General features: G+C 39.6%; 3 protein-coding genes across 9 annotated transcripts in view; 1 reads left to right on the top strand and 2 right to left on the bottom strand.

Moving 5' to 3' along the window:
- LOC117986021 (diacylglycerol kinase theta) overlaps positions 1-18,472 on the bottom strand; it is a 53,960-nt gene that overhangs the window by 22,394 nt on the left and 13,094 nt on the right. For 5 of the 6 annotated variants that reach the window (XM_069501167.1, XM_069501166.1, XM_069501164.1 and 2 more), the window contains exon 2: positions 95-174. In XM_069501167.1, coding sequence (XP_069357268.1) covers positions 95-174 — 80 coding nt within the window. Of the gene's footprint in view, positions 1-94; positions 175-4,542; positions 5,396-18,472 lie in introns of those variants that run through there. The other variant, XM_069501165.1, reaches the window with a different exon arrangement.
- Positions 1-18,472, top strand: part of Lsd-2 (Lipid storage droplet-2) — a 97,629-nt gene that overhangs the window by 76,651 nt on the left and 2,506 nt on the right. The window lies entirely within an intron of this gene.
- LOC117986039 (peroxisomal membrane protein 11C-like) overlaps positions 18,142-18,472 on the bottom strand; it is a 23,342-nt gene continuing 23,011 nt past the window's right edge. The window contains exon 5 of the transcript XR_011237181.1: positions 18,142-18,186. The gene's annotated coding sequence lies outside the window, so the exon portion shown is untranslated. The remainder of the gene's footprint in view (positions 18,187-18,472) is intronic.

Raw genomic sequence — 18,472 nt, 5'->3', positions numbered from 1 at the left:
AACCCTGCTATAATTAGCGAGGGTAGTCACACCCCACGGGCTCGCTGTCATCACAAAATAGTGCTCATTACGTAAAGGTTGGGGTGTGTTTTACCTTGATGAGGCTCGGCGCCACCCCGCAGCACGGCGTCACCACTTGCCCCACGCATCGCTCGTGCACTATGAAGTTGCACACTGAAACAATCATTACTTATATTATATACATCGATGGTTATACCACCTTCCTCAACGTTCAATACGCTTTCATATAAAACCCGCAAATTGCTAATGCGCGTGGCCGGCATTTTGTATGTTTTATTTCGGCTGACGTCAAAATGACGTCATTTCGATGTTAAAGAGACACGGTTCCAGCGCAATAGCAATTTGCGGGACTTTAGAAAGGTTAGCTTCAGATTCCGTGAACTACGCAATTTTTAAAATAAATAAAAAACATAAACAGGAACTCCACGGACGGAGGTGAAGTAGACCTGCTTACTGGGAAGCTGTTTTATTCAATATATTAGTAATGCTTTGTTTATCAAATTCATAGCTTTTAAAATATATTAGTTCGACGAAGTTAGAAGACATGTTGGGAAAAGCATTGAGGAAAATTCTTGCATTAGAGAATCATCGTGTTATTTAGATGTGAAAAACATAATACCGTGGCGGTACAATTTAAAATAGAAAACTTTCTCAGAAGTCATTTTTTTTTCCAAAATATCAATTTTCATAGATATAAATTGAAAAAATGACGGACTTTTATACTCATCCCTCATTTAACCCCCCTTGGTGTAGAATTTATATACTTACATACATATTATAGTGGGTACGCGACAGGTCGAAATGGTAACCGGGGTATGAGGCGGGGGACGCCCCGCACACCCGCACGTCATTCGCGCTCGCCCGCACCGGTTTAAAGCGAGGGCTGTTCAGGTGTGCGGGGCGTTCCTCCTTGATTGCCATCTCGTTAAGTCGTACTGCAGGTACGGCCTGCTTTACCTTCCTACCATTATTTCAGACTTAAATCTTTGTTACGTCTGGATAAACTTAGGTTAGGTATTATTGTGAAAAAAATATCTTAACCGGTTCAATAGTTTTAGAGTTTATCGATTACCAACATACGAATCTTTTCTCGTTATAATTATTACGTAGTAAAGATCAACCTTACAAAATGTAGGTACCTACGCTAAAGCTAGCGAGTGAATGTAAAACTCATACGTACTCTAACATTTTATAAATGTAAAAGCCTGTTAATAAAAGATTTAAAAAAAAAAAACATTTTATATAGCTCATACTCGTGGTGCCCTACCATCGATATAAATGACAAGATATGCCCAAGCGAACAAAAATTTTCACGGTTTTGGAACCAAATAAATCAGCGCCACCTCTTAGATACTAACTAGCTAATGCCCGCGACTTCGTCCGCGTGGACTACACAAATTTCAAACCCCTATTTCAACCCCTTAGGGATTGAATTTTCAAAATCCTTTCTTAGCGGATGCCTACGTCATAATAGCTATCTGCATGCCAAATTTCAGCCCGATCCGTCCAGTAGTTTGGGCTGTGCGTTGATAGATCAGTCAGTCAGTCAGTCAGTCACCTTTTCCTTTTATATATATATAGATGAACGACCCGTTTGAAATCCAGACGTCACTGAGGTTGCATTGGCGCTAAAGCACCACTGAGTCGGTGCTATTTTGTTTGTTCAATAGCCATGTCCATACGAAGTAATATATAATTCAATGCACCCTACCGATAGAATGCCTGCATTATGTCAGCATGGTACCACCAGCAGTCAGCCAGTCATGCCACTTGTTGATCGAACAACAGAAACAGTGGGCAATACAATACTCGCGCGGCAATTGACGGTCAAGTGCAGCGGCAAGGAATTGATTGCGCGACGGCGGCGGCGGCGACACGGCCTGCACGCAACCGCATTCAAGTTCACCTATTTTAATCAGAGATACCTTTAGCCAGACAGACATGCAGGCAAGTCGCATCATACTAATAATAGTAGTACTATAGAGCAATTGACGGCCGAGACTAGCAACTACCAACCTCATGCGTTAGTACTTAGTACTTACTTTTAAAATGTAACTACTCGTATTTAGAGTAACAAGAAAACAACCGGTCAAGTGCGGGTCGGACTCGCACACGAAGGGTTCCGTACAATCGTATAAGAAATAACCATGAAATAACACTTTTTTTCCTGCATGTTTATCAGCGGGAGGGCGGGCGGTGCGTCGCATGCTGCATGTTGCCCATTCAGATTTTATCTGTTTCAGCGGATTATAGCAAATTAAGCTTTAAGTTCATTGTAAATTCCGCGACTTCGTCCGTGTGGACTACACAAATTTCAAACCCTTATTTTATTCCTTTAGGGTTTGAATTTTTAAAAATCCTTTCTTAACGGGTGCCTACTACCTACGTCATAATAGCTATCTGCATGTAGCAAAATTTCAGGCCGATCCGTCCAATGGTTTGAGCTGTGCGTTGATATATCAGTCAGTCAGCTTTCTCTTTTATATATTAGGTATACTACTAACTGATGCCCGCGACGTCGCCCGGGTGAAATTAGGTTTTTTAAAAATCACGTGGAAACTCTTTGATTTTCCGGGATAGCCTATATCACTCTCCAGGTCTTTATCTATACCCATGCAAAAAATCACGTCATTCCGTTGCACCGTTGCGACGTGATTGAAGGACAAACTAACAAAAAAACACACTTTTGCATTTATTACAAGGGTACTGATTTACATCAATAATAATGCCAAAGCTGCTAGAGCCACTTACAAAGGTCATTACAAGGAAGAAAACGCAATGTCTTTGGTGCGATTTCAATCATACCATAGACAAGAGCTTCATCTCGTGATCGATAGAGCCGCGCATGCGCCGTGCGCGCCGCCGCCGCTGCTCAGCGTTCAACCTCCAGTACATATTAACCAAAACGCGTTAACGAAGTGCTGGCCAATGTGTTTACCCTAGAATCCTGCATGAAAGCCTATATGAACTTACTAGAGGATGCCCGCGACTTCGTCCGCATGGATTTAGGTTTTAAAAATTCCCGTGGGAACTTTCTAGTTTCCGGGATAAAAAGTGGCCTGTGTGGCCCTGGGATATAAGCTAACTCTAAACTAGTTGACCGTGAAAAGCGAGCAAACAGACAGACAGACACACTTTCGCATTTATAATATTAGTATGGATGATGTTTGTATGAAAATTCAAAAAGTCCGTCAGCGCTGGCCACTATATAGGAATAACTAATAGGAATACAAAGCCGAAATCGGGCTGAAATTTGGCATGCAGATAGCTATTATGACGTAGGCGTCCGCTAAGAAAGGGTTTTTGAAAATTTAACCCCTCAGGGGGTGAAATAGGGGTTTGAAATTTGTGTAATCCACGCGGACGAAGTCGCGAGCATAAGCTAGTGTCATTCTAAAGGCCGATGTACATTACTTTCTGCCGCGTATAATACGAACACCTATTTGCACGTTCGACGAGTAGGTACTAGGTACGTTGGGTCAATGTGTAAAGTGTCTCTTTACAATCGCCTGAAAGTGCCTATTCCTGGAGCTTTTGTGGATCTGTGCTCGTATGCCGTGTTTCAGTCGGTACATACCACGGAGTATATAAAAGGAAAAGGTGACTGACTGACTGACTGACTGATCTATCAAGGCACAGCTCGAACTACTGGACGGATCGGGCTGAAATTTGCAGATATAGCTATTGTGACGTAGACATTCCCTAAGAAAGGATTTTCAGAAATTCCACCATGAAGGTTTAATAAGTAACTAGGTCATGAAAGTTTATACGACAGGCGGTCATTTTTAGGGTTCCGTACCTCAAAAGAAAAAACGGAACCCTTATAGGATCACTTTGTTGTCTGTCTATCTGTCTGTCAGTCCTTACGTTGGCCGTGCTCTGATGCTGATGATGTAGGGATTTCTACCGATACCCCATACATCCAAATCTGTTCAGGCATTTAGAAGTTATAATTTATATGGTGGAATAAAGAAACTCATATATTACATAGGTAGGTACATGAATTCTGTAAACGTTCCTTCTTTTTGGGCAGTCGTGTAAATTAAATATGTGACGCTTTCTTGGATTCAATCACTACCTACCCCTATTCTAAATGCGAAAGTGTGTTTGTTTGTTGGTTTGTCCTTCAATCACGTCGCAACGGAGCAATGGATCGACGTGATTTTTTGCATGGGTCCAGTACCTGGTCAAAAACCTGTAGAGTGACATAGGCTACTATTTATCCCGAAAAATCAAAGAGTTCCCACGGGATTTTCAAAAATCAGCTAGTTGAAGTATAAAAGAAGCACCCAATTTAGAGCTAGCGCGCACCACGGTAAATTTCCTTACGTTTTTTTCCACAAAATTTGTGAACTAAGTATAGAACTATATTGAAGTGCGCGCAATGCGGAATTAATTTTCCATCGGATTTTGGTACATTTAAATTCAAATTTATGGATTTTAAAACGCACTGCAACTCACTGCACCGTGGTGCGTGCTAGCTCACTCACACGTAAAGACACTCAGTAGGTAACTACTCACTTCTCTGTGGGTAGCTCAATATCCTCCCACTTTTCTTCAGCGCTGTGCTGAACGCATCCGTAACCCGCGCCACTATCTCATCACAGGACATTTTCATTCAAAAAATACACTAACCACTTCAATTACGTATTAAATAATTAATAAAATCTAGCAACACAGTGTTATCCGCGATTTCACAACAACAACAATAAATATAACCTCCCCGACTTCCGAATTCAGTTCGTCGACGGACAGTTTTGTTTTTCACGGAAGGGTAAACGGACGGATCAAGGAAACAGAGTCAGAATGTGTAGAGCTGACGATCGCACGTCACTGGATATTTAAATACCCACGGGGCGGGGCCGAGCCGGAATAGCTCGCAGCCTGGTCGGCACCACCTCTCGCGTCAGGAGTCGCCGCTTCATATCGATAATGTCACTGGAAAACTCCCTAATAGCCTGAAACCTGTCAAACGAAGGTTTTATGACAGCAGTTACGCTCTCGGCCAAAATAAACATGGGGGATCGAAATAGTCTCAGGGCATTCGCCTGTTGAATATCTGAAGTTCAATGTCTGAAGATTGTGCCAGATTTAGACAAAGTCTCAGCAGCCATCTTTGGAGGTTATGAAGCACACAGCAATGACTTTATAATTGAAATACCACATAAAGAAAGTAAGTTGACCGGGAATCAAAATAGTTTCTGGGCATTTTAGTCTTTTGGGAAATTAGAATGTTTATGGTTAGTTTGGGAAAAATTTTAGGCAGGCGTTAAGACCTTCTGAGGTACGAGGTCTGCAGAATTTTTATTAAAAAGGGGGAAAGAAACGGTCCGCGATATCCGTTATGCAAGTGCTGAGTTCTCGATCTGCACGTGCACTCAAAACAAAACACGCGGGTGTACTGGGGGGCAGGGGAGAGCGGTGCGGCGGGCGGGGTGTGGGCCTGCGCACGCGTCGACGGTCCCGCCTCGTGACGTGTCACGTCTGGTGCATGTCTCCACTTCATCGTTGTTTCCGTCATCTGACGTGCGAAGTGAGGACTGTCTAGTGTCAGTTGACACCATACTAAAAGGTTGTTGAATAATATATCCTCGACCACATCCAGCCGCTTTCTTTATGAGAACAAAAGTTATTTACTTACCTATATGTTTACAAATACTTAGGAAAATCATAGCTGAATTGGTTTGACTGACCAATTGACTGACGTAGATAGTTATGTAAATATTTCAAAATTGTACTCGAGCTTCAGATTTCTACAAACTGAATTATTCTAACTTGTAAAGAATTAGGTAGCTAACCAAAGTCATAGTTTTGTGGTCATCAAATGAAAAGCTTCTAGGGTTGTCTACTCAATTCAATTACTCGCTGCGGTGGTCTCGATGAGGTTTTAGATTTAATTTAATTTATTTTAGTTTTAATTTAATGTTGTTTTTTTAGATTTAAGTTTATTAATAGTTTATTTGTAATTAAAAATTGATTATAAAGATAGATACAGAGTTGATCTACTAAGTTTTTGTTTATTCAATTCTGCCTGTTTTAATTTTAATTTTGGGTAATGAAGCCTTGTCCACCCCCTTATAAGTAGGTATACCTATCGTCCAACCATTCGCGTCTCTGGCGAGTGCTGGGGGCCTCACTTTTACCTCAAATTCTTTCTTCCAACACTAATTTTGGGAATGCGAATTGGGTTTCTCTCTTTAGGTATATGTCCAAAGAAGGCAAGCTTCTTCCGCATGATGGTGGACATCAGACATAAGTTCTCTCTCTTTGTGGACCAATTCCAGTACCTAAGTGCTCGGCATAAAGCTGTTTCAGGCATTTTTTTGAGCATTTTCTTGTAAATCCACATTTCGAAAGCTTGCAGGCAGTTAGTTACAGTAGGTAATGTAATAGGTAGGTAGAATGACATTTCGGCTTTGTAGAGCGTTGTCTCTGTCACTCATACCTATAAGACGTTTAGTCGGTCTCAACAAATGAGACAGTGCCCTACAAATTTGCTATCTCCTTTTGAAATTCGATGTACATTACTTTCGGCCACGTACTGTACCTACCTAGGTCCTTCCTTTTCGAGAATCCAAGAAAATGTACAGTTAAAGATATTATAAGTAGATTCATAGCTATACTTATAAGGTGGAATGGTATTTAAGGATATGAATCAGACAAGTCACAAATCGTGTCTAATTTTAGCGCGAAGATGTAAGTAAGTACTTACTAGGCACGCGAACGCCTTGCCCTTAATATAAGACTTATTTTTAACCTCCAGTTATACTCGCGCGGGATTTGTTTTAACCAGTTTAAAAATAGATAGTGATATTTGGTATAAGACTTAGTATAGAAGTAGATAGCATTATAAGTAAGTTAGGTAGGTATCTATGAGTTCTGTCCCTCAAGTCAACTCCGAAGATTTTTATTTATTGTGAGATACGTTTGCGCTTGACGAATTAATTAAATTAATGAAGTAATTTTTCAGCTATTTTGAAAAGAATAATATCCTAAAATAGAAAAAAAAATCTCAAATAATATTACAATAGATACCTTGCAACATTATTACCGCAGCACAAAAAAGTATCGCAAAAGGTATTTTTTTAAAAGACTTCATGTATTAACTCAAACCGGTTATTTACCTACTTAGTATCGTTTTCGCCCACTTAGTATTTCTTTCGCACGCTTTTGTTTTTAATTCAGTCTCATGAAATTTTCATTATAAGGTAAGATTAAAAATTTACTACGTTTATCAGCTTATTTTGCTTATTTCCAGTCGTCCATAGAATATCGCCAGATATGTTAATTTTTCGCAAACTTATTTGAACATCGCCCGCTTTATTATTAACCTATGCCATTACCAGTCACCAACTTATTTGGTCTTCGTCATGTGAGGATGCTCCGAGGTCGGAACGAAACTTGCGTCGAGTGTGTTTTGAGATTTGTGTGGTGCTGCGTGGTGGTGGTGTGTATAAATACTTGCCTGGTGGCTGCTTTTTCCTGCATGTTTAGCAGTGGGAGGGCGCACCATACAGATTTGACTTGTTTCAGCGGATTATTGCAAACTAGATGATGTCCGCGACTTCGTCGTTAGGTTTTTAAAATCCTGTGGGAACTCTTTAATTTTCCGGGATCAAAAGTAGCCTATGTGCTTCCCCGGGATGCAAGCTATCTCTGTACCAAATTTCGTCAAAATCGGTTGAACGGATGGGCCGTGAAAAGCTAGCAGACACACAGACAGACAGACACACTTTCATTGTGTGTCATGGATTTCCGCAAAGTAACGCCTGCTTCTATACAACTTATTTGTTTTCCGCAGTCGATTAAAAATAACTTCAAAGGTCATTGGCCTCGATCTGAGCACATAATATCGCAATGATCGTACCTACCTACTGTTTACAATCCATAAAATATAATGTTACGGCTACTATTTTCGTTATATATTATTAGTTTCGTTAACGTTCGCTATCTGCGATAATGTTTTCGGGTGGTCTTTGAGATGAGCGGGCCTCGGCTAAACTCCTAGAATTCCTGTTACACTGATGTTTTCCTTACCCATTAAAGCAAATGATGTTTCTAATTGCTATAACGCACATGACTCTGAAAAGTTAAAGATGTGCGTACCCGGGATCGAATGTCGCTAATGGAGAGATGAAACTTAGAATTTCAAAAATATAGAAGAACCAAAATGGAAGGATCGAAATTTTAAAGCTGATCAACGCTAATGTACTTAATTTTGACGAAAAACATAGAGATTACATCGCGGGAAAGAAAAATGGCTACTAACATTACATTATTTTTAAATATTCACACGAAGAATTGTGGCCATCACCTATTTGGTACAGAGATAGCTTTCATCCCGCATTCATCCCGGAAACGAATATGTAATACATTTTATCCTGAAAAACCGGCCAAGTGCGAGTCAGGCTCGCACAATGAGGGTTCCGTACTGCAGTCTTATTTTTTCGACATTTTGCACGATAATTCAAAAACTGTGATGCATAAAAATAAATAAAAATCTGTTTTAGAATGCACAGGTGAAGCCCTTTTATATGATACCCCACTTGATATCTTAGTTACGACTACGAAAATTGAAAATACTAATTATTAGTTTATGACCACAATTTCATTTTTTTGTGTGGTGTTACCACAAATTCACGGTTTTCAGATTTTTCTCCTAATACCAGCTATAAGTCCCACCCACCTACCAAATTTCATGATTCTAGGTCAACGAGAAGTAGGTACCCTGTAGGTTTCTTGACAGACAGACAGACAGACAACAAAGTGATCCTATAAGGGTTCCGTTTTTCCTTTTGAGGTACGGAACCCTAAAAATGGAAGAGTTCCCACGGGATTTAAAAATATTGAAACAATAGGTAGGTACGCCGACAAAGTCGCAGGCATCTTTAGTACGTACCTACCTACTTCTATAAAATAGACAATTTTACATTTTGTACTGGACATTGCTCATCACAAGTAAACTCTTCAAATTACCCATATGGAAACTTTCTAAACTTCTCTAAATATATAAAAGGCAAAAGGTGACTGACTGACTGACTGATCCATCAAAGCTCAAGCTGAAATTTCCAATGCAGATAGCTATTATGACGTAGGCATCCGCTAAGAAAGGATTTTTGAAAATTCAACCCCTAAGGGAGTGAAATAGGGATTCGAAATTTGTGTAGTCCACGCAGACGAATTCGCGGGAATAAGCTAGTCTATATATTATATAAAAGGAAAAGCTGATACTAATCTATCTACGCAGAGCTCAAACTACTGGGCGGATCGGGGTGAAATTTGGTATACAGATGTCGTAGATATCCGCTAAGGTGTTTTGAGAATTCAAACCCTAAAGGGTTTGACAAACAGGGATTTGAAATTTGTGTAGTCCACGCGGACGAAGTCGTGCACAAAAGCAAGTTAAATTCATAATTTGCATAGTCTTCAAGTACTTATTTACTGGTATGGAGGAACGTGGGAGGAACTCACGTTGTGTTCTAACTTACTACTTGATGTGTTGAGAGGTGGGTAGGTTACATCGATATATATGACAAGATATGCCCAAGCGAACAAAATTTTTCACGCTTTTGGAACCAAATAAATCAGCGCCACCTCTTAGGTAGATACTAATGAACGACTCGTTTGAAATCCAGACGTCACTGAGGTTGCATTGGTGCTAAAGCACCAATGAGTCGGTGCCATTTTGCTTGTTCAATGGCCCTGTCCATACAAAGTAATATATAAGTCAATGGGTTAGTTGTCAGCGTGGCCACTAATGGAGAGTTTGCGGCAGAAGTGGGACGGCCATCTCGTGCTGCATCCGGCCCTTGACACGAGTAGCTTATTAGCTTGTTATACAGCTAGACTCGCTATAAGCTACAGCTTGTTAAATACTTATAAAATAATGCTTTCAGTCCATAACAGCTTTTCGTCTGCGGTCCGCGGTGATTTTTTCCGAATTTCGGAAATGCAATTATTTGTTGAGTATTAAAAGGCGCATAATATGTCCGCAAAATGTCGGTTCAAGAGATGTTTGTAGATGTATTACTTTAACCTAGGAAGTCATCATTATCATCATCAACCGATACATCTCCACTGTGACATACCTGTCTCTTGTAAGTAGGTACCTAACACACCAGCGTCTTGCGCCTCCTGAATCTAGTAAGAACATCCCATGTTATAAGTAACATTTCGAGTTTCTAATTGAGGAATACGTGAAACGCGCAAGCTTTTCGTGACAAATAAAAAAAATAAAAGTGGTTTCGTCCGAAAAGCGTGTATATTTTTCAGAGGCGAGCGGCCTTCGGGGGGCGGGCGGCGCGCGCGGGGCGGGCGGGAGGTCGGCATTGACGTCACCGGCGGCAGCCAATAGCGCCCTCCGCCCCTCCGCCCCGCGCTACTTACAGGAGAACTACTCATTCGAAAACTGCTCAACTTTGTATTACCTATCCCGGCCCTCGCTATGCTAATCGTTACAACGCATAGGTACTTGTTTAATCGCCATAATTTTAACTTGCAGTGTCCTTTTAAATATTCATCACTCGCGACTTCGTCCGCGTGGACTACACAAATCTTTGTTTCTACTAAAGTATGTAGAAACGGTATAAAAAGTAAGTATAACTAATGAAATATAAATTGCAGGAATATAATAACTCATATGATTCTACACTTGGGCGAAATTGCATTGCGAGATGGTGATTGATAAACTGATAGATATTTTTTAATTACTTAAGTGCTATTAAGTGCTGGTTTTAAGTTAATGAAAACATAGGTATCAGTATATCATGATTAATTATAGCATGATATTTAATGCTCAAATATTTTAATTTTAAATCGAAAAGCTGAATGACTGACTGATTTATCAACGCATAGCTCAAACTACTGGACGGATCGGGCTGAAATTTGGCATGCAGATAGCTATTATGACGTAGACGCCCGCTAAGAAAGGATTTTTGAAAATTCAACCCTGGGGCGTTAATAGGCGTTTGAAATTTGTGTGGTCCACGTGGTGGAATAAGTCACGGGATAAGCTAGTTGAATATAAGATCAAAATTGAATACGTGGTTAGATACTTATATCAAACTGAGTAGATGAGGCCCGAGACCTCGTCTGCGTGGATAAGTAGGTACTTATAGGGTTTTAAAAAATCCCGCGGGAACTTTTTTTCAGGATAAAAAGTTAGCCTAAGTAGGTATGTGTTAAGTCAAGGTAATAGGTACTTATGTATACAATTTCAATTCCGCAGCCAAATCAATTCAGTCATTGTGGCGTCAAGCAGGTAGTAACAAACATACACAAATACAAACCTCCGCCTTTATTTGTGGGATGAGGTAGTACTTATAGATCTTTACGTATTTTTTCAATAGATAAGTAAGTATAATATCCATTTTTGGTAAAGAGGCACGGCTATAAAATTTTAGCAAATAACATGCATAAAGCAGCATTTTTAGATCGACATTCGTTGTAAACAGAATATTATAATAATAATAAATAATAATGATTCACAAAGTGTTCAATCTCCTGCCAAAGAGTATAAAATAAAGTCGCTTCCCGCTGTCTGTATGTATGAACGCGTAGATCTTTTAAACTACGCAACGGATTTTAAGGCGGTTTTTACCAATAGATAGAGTGATTCAAGAGAAAGGTTTATAAGTATTATTTAATATTGGTTTGTGTTAATTTGTTGAAATATGACGATAGTCACGAGCATCATCTAGTTTAGTAATGTACCTACAAACATGGTAGGTACCCGCCGCCCGCCGCCTGCGAGAGCATATAAAAGCACTATTAAAATCGATCAACTGTTTACGCGTTAGCTCGGGCCAGGGGACATCAAACGCTTCGCGCTGGTGACCCGGAACTTGACGACTCCTGCAGTGGAGACAACACGGACAAAAATAGACAATATGGGCTACTGGGTATGCAACAATGTAGGTATTTGTGCGCATTACACTCAGGCCCGGCCTTAGCAAATCACGCCCTTTGCAACAAATGACACAAAAGTCCATTCAAATAATTTACTATTAAGACAAGAAACCTCGACTAAGATAAAAAACCTGCCAAGTGCGAGTTTAATGTGCGGCTTAAAATAGGGATTTGAAATTTGTGCAGTCCACGCGGGTGAAGTCGCGGGAATGAGCTAGTAGAATATATTTTAACTAGCTTATGCTCGCGACTTCGTCCGCGTGGACTACACAAACTTCAAACCCCTATTTCACCCCCTTAGGGGTTGAGTTTTCAAAAATCCTTTCTTAGCGGATGCCTACGTTATAATAGCTATCTGCTTGCCAAATTTCAGCCCGATCCTTCCAGTAGTTTGAGCTGTGCGTTGATAGATCAGTCAGTCAGTCAGTCAGTCAGTCACCTTTTCCTTTTATATATATAGATTCAAGTAAACTAATAGAAGTGCTTTTGAATCGTCAAAATAATATTTTACCATGAGACAATTAGTTCCTAACGATAACGACTTTTCAAACTATGGCAAAAAGTGATGAGTTGATAAAGCGACTTGGCGGCGTAGCTACAAGCATCGGCGGCTAGGATATGACGTCACGGGTGACACAGCTAGGTATTATCCGTCCAAAGGAGTTACAGGAATCTTATACAGCTGATATCTCCATTCGACATCAGTCTACAAGTCCGTTTCCAATTTCAAGTTTCAAACAAAAAGCGCAATTTCTTATATGGGATTGAAATTGCATAAGTGATTTCCATTCCATGTTTAGCTTATTAAACAAAATTTAAGTGAACACTCAAAATAAACAACGTAAGTAATATATTTAAATGTTTATAAGATGCTTATAAGTATATTAAGTACTAGCTGATGCCCGCGACTTCGTCCGCGTGGATTTAGGTTTTTGAAATCCCGTGGGAACTCTTAAATTTTCCGGGATAAAAAGTAGCCTACGTCCTTCCCCGGGATATAAGCTAACCCTGTACCTAATTTCATCAAAATCGGTTGTACGGTTGGGCCGTAAAAAGCTAGCAGACAGACAGACACACTTTCGCATTTATAATATTAGTATGGATATGGATAAATGTTTTTGATTCTTGCCAAAAAATGTAGGGAAGAGGAAATTTCTTCGTAGACAATTTTATTTAGTTTCTATCGTATAAGTTAGAAGCTACGGTCTACAACTGTCTACGCAGACCCTGCTACAAGCTCTACGGGCTCTACGGGCTACGACAAGCTACAACACTTTCATTATAGTCTGCAAAATGTCGGTGTAATACATGTTTTATCATTCTAAGCGATGATAGCCTAAGGGTTAGGTAGGACGTCTGTCTTCTATTCGGAAGGTCGGGGGTACGATCCCGGGCACGCACCTCTAATCGTTCGGAGTTATGTGCGTTTTAGGCGGTTCAATATCACTTGCTTTAACTGTGAAGGAAGACATCATGAGGAAACCTACATTTAAAAAAAATATATATATTCTTATTAATTTTACAGAGGTCTTACATATTTTCTAACTCGCCCAACTGGTAGGCCAGTTTGTTGGCGAGGTGGCGCTCCAATATTAGTTATGTATCTACATGACATCCACGAAAAAATAAACTTTTCGTGGTCCCACATCATCGCACTGTTGCTAGATCTATGTCACCTATCCCCGTTCATTAGCATCGTTCAACGCGCTTTTGGACAATAATGCTCAATGGGACCCATTTAATGATGGGTCTATAATACTGGTTCGGGAGTTACTGAAGTACGCTGAGAGCATTACATGAATATGTCATTCAATGTTCTCAGCGTACAAATTCAAAATCCTTTGATCTTTTATCGTTTTGTATTTTATGTCTTTTTTCTTGTACCTTTATTTGTATTTAAATTTATTATTAATCATCTAGTTAGTGTAAGTGGCACTGCCGTTCTAATTAGATATAAAATAAATAAAATAAATAAATAAATAAAAAATGACAATTACTACTATATTTCCGTTTACGCTATCCATACACCTTTATCTATACTTATAATAAAACTGTACTGCATAATAATTTAAACTTACCTACTTTACTAAAAGATAAACAAACACAAGTTAGACATGCCTTCTCCATAATTTTCTCAAAGGTGTGTAAAGTCTGCCAATACGCACTTGGGCATCGTGGCGGACTGTGGCCTAAGCCCTTCTCATTCTGAAGAGGAGATCCGTGCTTAGTAGTGGGCCGGCGATGGGTTGATCGTGATAAAGTCAAAGTCAAATAATTTATTCAGATTGGGTATTATTGTTTACAATTTCAAATGCTAAATTTGCGATATAATGATATGTGTAGTGGTGATAACTAATTAATTACGTAAACTTATTTTATTCAGATACAAGTTAGCTCTTGACTGCAATCTCACCTGGTGGTAAGTGATGATGCAGCCTAAAATGGAAACGGGCTAACCTGGAAGGGGTATGGCAGTTTTTATTAAACCCACACCCCTTTGGTTTCTACACGGCATCGGATCGGAACGCTAAATCGCTAGGCCGCACGGCTTTGCAAGTAGGGTGGCAACTAGCTACGGCCGAAGTCTCCAACCAGACCAGACCAGGAATTTAGAAACCCATACTTCTGGCGGGAATCGAACCCGAGATCTTCCACTAATAAGACAACAGCGCTTAGCTATTATTATAGAATGATGATGACGTGTATGTACTATGTATATATGATGTATGATAGATTATTCTCCGAATAAGGAAGACAGGAACCATCAGGCAATAAATTATTGTAGGCAAGAAAAGTAATGTTGCAGTATAACATGAAAGACGGTCGTACCCGGAAATATATGGAAGCTATTAGTTATACCACGGATACAAATTATACTTTCTGGTTTATCTCGTACCGGTATATATAGCCATGCTAGTACTATCATATTATACTATGGGTGCACACAGTGGCGTGCAGTTCATAGAGGCATAAATGCACTGCTTACCCCAGTTGTAATAGCTCAATGCATACTTTTCATTATGACCTGTCAGTAAACAGGTTCCTACCTAACTAATGCCTACCCTGGCTTCAAACACTGTGCACGCCACTGGGTGCACAGTACACTCAAACTACGGGACGGATCGTGCTGAAATTTCGCATGCAGATAGCTATTATGACGTAGACGTCCGCTAAGGAAGGGTTTTTGAAAACTCAACTTCTAACGGGGTAAAACACGGGTTTGAAATTTACGAGTTCACGCGGACGAAGTCGCGAGCATAAGCTAGTAAGTAAAATATAAATTCGAAAGTGTGCTTGCTTATCAAATGGTTTATTCAAAATTGGTAATAAATTACACTTTTTGAAAGTCGGTTGTTGCATTTGTAAGAGGAGATAGTGGTGATAATTTTGTATGCGAACTTAAAAACGAAAGCTACGAGGGTTCCAAACGCACCCAGGTCTTATAAGAGCCCACAACAAACTCATCAACAGATATGATTCAAGACCTGGAAAGTGACATAAGCTACTACTTATCCCGGAAAATCAAAGAGTTTCCACGAGATTTTTAAAACCCTTAATCCACGCGGACAAAGTCGCGGCCATCAGCTAGTATGTACTATGGGTAGTGTTTTTTTTATTTTTATTCAGATACAAGTTAGCCCTTGACTGCAATCTCACCTGGTGGTAAGTGATGATGCAGTCTAAGATGATAGCGGGCTACCCTGGAAGGGGTATGGCAGTTTTTATTAAACCCATACCCCTTTTGGTTTCTACACGGCATCGTACCGGAACGCTAAATCGCTTGGCGGCACGGCTTTGCCGGTAGGGTGGTAACTAGCCACGGCCGAAGCCTCCCACCAGACCAGACCAGAAATTTAGAAATTATAAAATTCCAAACCCCTGCCAGGAATCGAACCCGGGACCTCCCACTATTAAGACCACAGCGCTCACCACTGCGCCAGGGAGGTCGTCAAATTGTCTCCAATGTGCGGGCGGATTGATGCTATATGTGTCTGTGCGTACAGGAATACTACTAAGATGTTATTTTAGCGTGACTTGATATAAATAGATGCATTGTAAATATGTTTTGACCTATTTACATACCTAATAGGTACTTATTTTAATGCCTATTGTTCTTAGAGAATTTCGGTAGGTTAATCGTGTTTTTATAATCCAAATATTATCATGTTACCTACTTACTACAATAGAATTATTGTCTGTTATTAGTATACCTTCCAATCTGTTTCGTAAAATAAATCGTTTCTTATACGTTAGTATTATTATATATTCTGTGCTATACTGTAAATGAATACTTAAACGATAGTGAATTTTCAAAAATATTGGTAATATTTCTTACTTTAAAGACTAATTTTGAAATTTGTTTATTATTGTATTGTATGTTTTTATTCTCAAATTTGACGAAATTTTAAAGTGATTTAAACATTGATTTATTATTAAAACATTCTAATATACTTACCTATAATACTTACGCGAAAGTGTGTCGGTCTGTCTGTCTGTCAGTCTGTCTTTTCACGGCCCAACAGTTTAACCGATTTTGATGAAAGGTACAGAGCTTGCTTACATCCCTTTGGTTGCTACACGGCATCGTGTCGCGACCCTAAATCCTTGCTTTCCACGGCTTTGCCAAAGCCTCCCACCAGAACAGACTAGTATAGAACAAGTGGTATAATATTATATTCGTGCAAAAACGCCCCAATTATAGACACAGGTTCATAACTACATATACCTACGAGTAATATACCTGGGTGGGTTTTATAGTTAGTAGTGCTAATAGTTATACAAGCAGCTTAAAACGAAGCTCATTATAATAGGCAAGAGATCCGGGTCGCGGGTCGTATGTCATTAACAATGACAGAAGAGAAAGAAGTTCAAAGTGAATCTGTGCCATCGTTATGTGAATTCTCAATGCTAACCTATTCTCTTTGGTCGTAGCTCGTACCATGTACATACCTAACTAAAGTCTGTTCACTAACTTAGTGGCGCTACACCCACAGTGGCACTTATTATTTTGCTTTGATTATATTATTTTTCACTGTGTTTGTTAAATAAATGTTTTCTATTCTAAGAATAAAATAGAATACCCACTATATTATTCTTATGTTTATTGTAATAAATAATAAACACTAGTTGGGTAGCGACCTGCGACACTATTAGTGAACAGACTTTATACAAATGTCTTTATCCGCGTTTTTGAGATTGTACAGTGTAGCGGATCCAGTATTCAAGTGTTTTTGAGATTGTACAGTGTAGCGGATCCAGTATTCAAGTGTTTTTGAGATTGTACAGTGTAGCGGATCCAGTATTCAAGTGGTTTTGAGATTGTACAGTGTAGCGGATCCAGTATTTAAGTGGTTTTGAGATTGTACAGTGTAGCGGATCCAGTATTCAAGTGTTTTGAAAAGTGTCGCTACGATACGGGCAGAGTGAGTGAGTGAGGAAACTCTTGGTTTGATCCTGAATCGATGATCTGTCAAATATTAGGCTATGGGCAGAGTGAACTAGAGTGACTCTTTAACTCTCGATTTGATCCTGTAACCTGGGACACAATCCAGTTAGGTAGAATCAACTTCGAATCCAACTCGACTGGGCAGCGTTCGGCAAGCTTCGAGATGTCTTCTCACTCTTCTCGTCCAAAATTCATGATGGTCCGTGAAAAGCTAGCAGTCAGACAGATAGACAGACACACTTTCGGATTCATAATATTTATTATGTATTTAAATAGGTAGGTATTTACTTAATTTCATATTAATTAGTATGGATATGAATGTTAAGAATGTGTGTTGGTTTTGAATTGGCTTTGGTTGTCGTTAGCTTTGAATTGCAAGTAAGTAGGTATATGTAGGAAAGCAAGCAAAGTAAACTTTACACTATTGTGCTTTGAGACGAATTCAACACAAAAGAAACTTGAGTTAGTAAGTTTAGCCTGAACTGCTCCGTGCTCGACAGTTGATACTCGGGTATTCATGAGGCAAGTTTAGCGGGCTATCGAGCAACCAGCCGGTTTGTGTGAATGGGGAACTTTGATCGCTGCCTGATATATTATAACCAGCAGGTTTGTGGCCATTGCATTCGCTAAGTGGACTACACAAATTTCAAACCCCTATTTCACCCCCCTAGGTAAGGGTTGAATTTTCAAAAATCCTTTCTTAGCGGATGCCTACGTCATAATATTGGCTATCTGCATGACAAATTTCAATCCGATCCGTCCAGTAAGTAGTTTGAGCTGTGCGTTGATAGATCAGTCAGTCAGTCAGTCACCTTTTCCTTTTATATAATAAGACTATAGATACTGTAGGTAGGTGTATAACTTTATTATAAAGTAAATATGTACATTAACGGACTTAATTGTGATAACCACTTCTGAGAGCCTCCACTCTGCTCCGGACGTCCGGGCGGCCATCTTTGAGCCGGATGTTATCAGATCCCCGATTAGATATTAGAGCAAAGGCTAATTGTCCTCAATGACTTGAATATTACATGCATAGGTATTATGATAGTCTACTTTAGTCATGAAGTTTCTTAATACTGTAGGTATACTATTTAT

The sequence above is a fragment of the Maniola hyperantus genome, chromosome 10, assembly GCF_902806685.2.
Source record: "Maniola hyperantus chromosome 10, iAphHyp1.2, whole genome shotgun sequence".
Lineage (NCBI taxonomy): Eukaryota > Metazoa > Arthropoda > Insecta > Lepidoptera > Nymphalidae > Maniola > Maniola hyperantus.
This window is presented reverse-complemented; position numbering and strand designations above follow the sequence as displayed.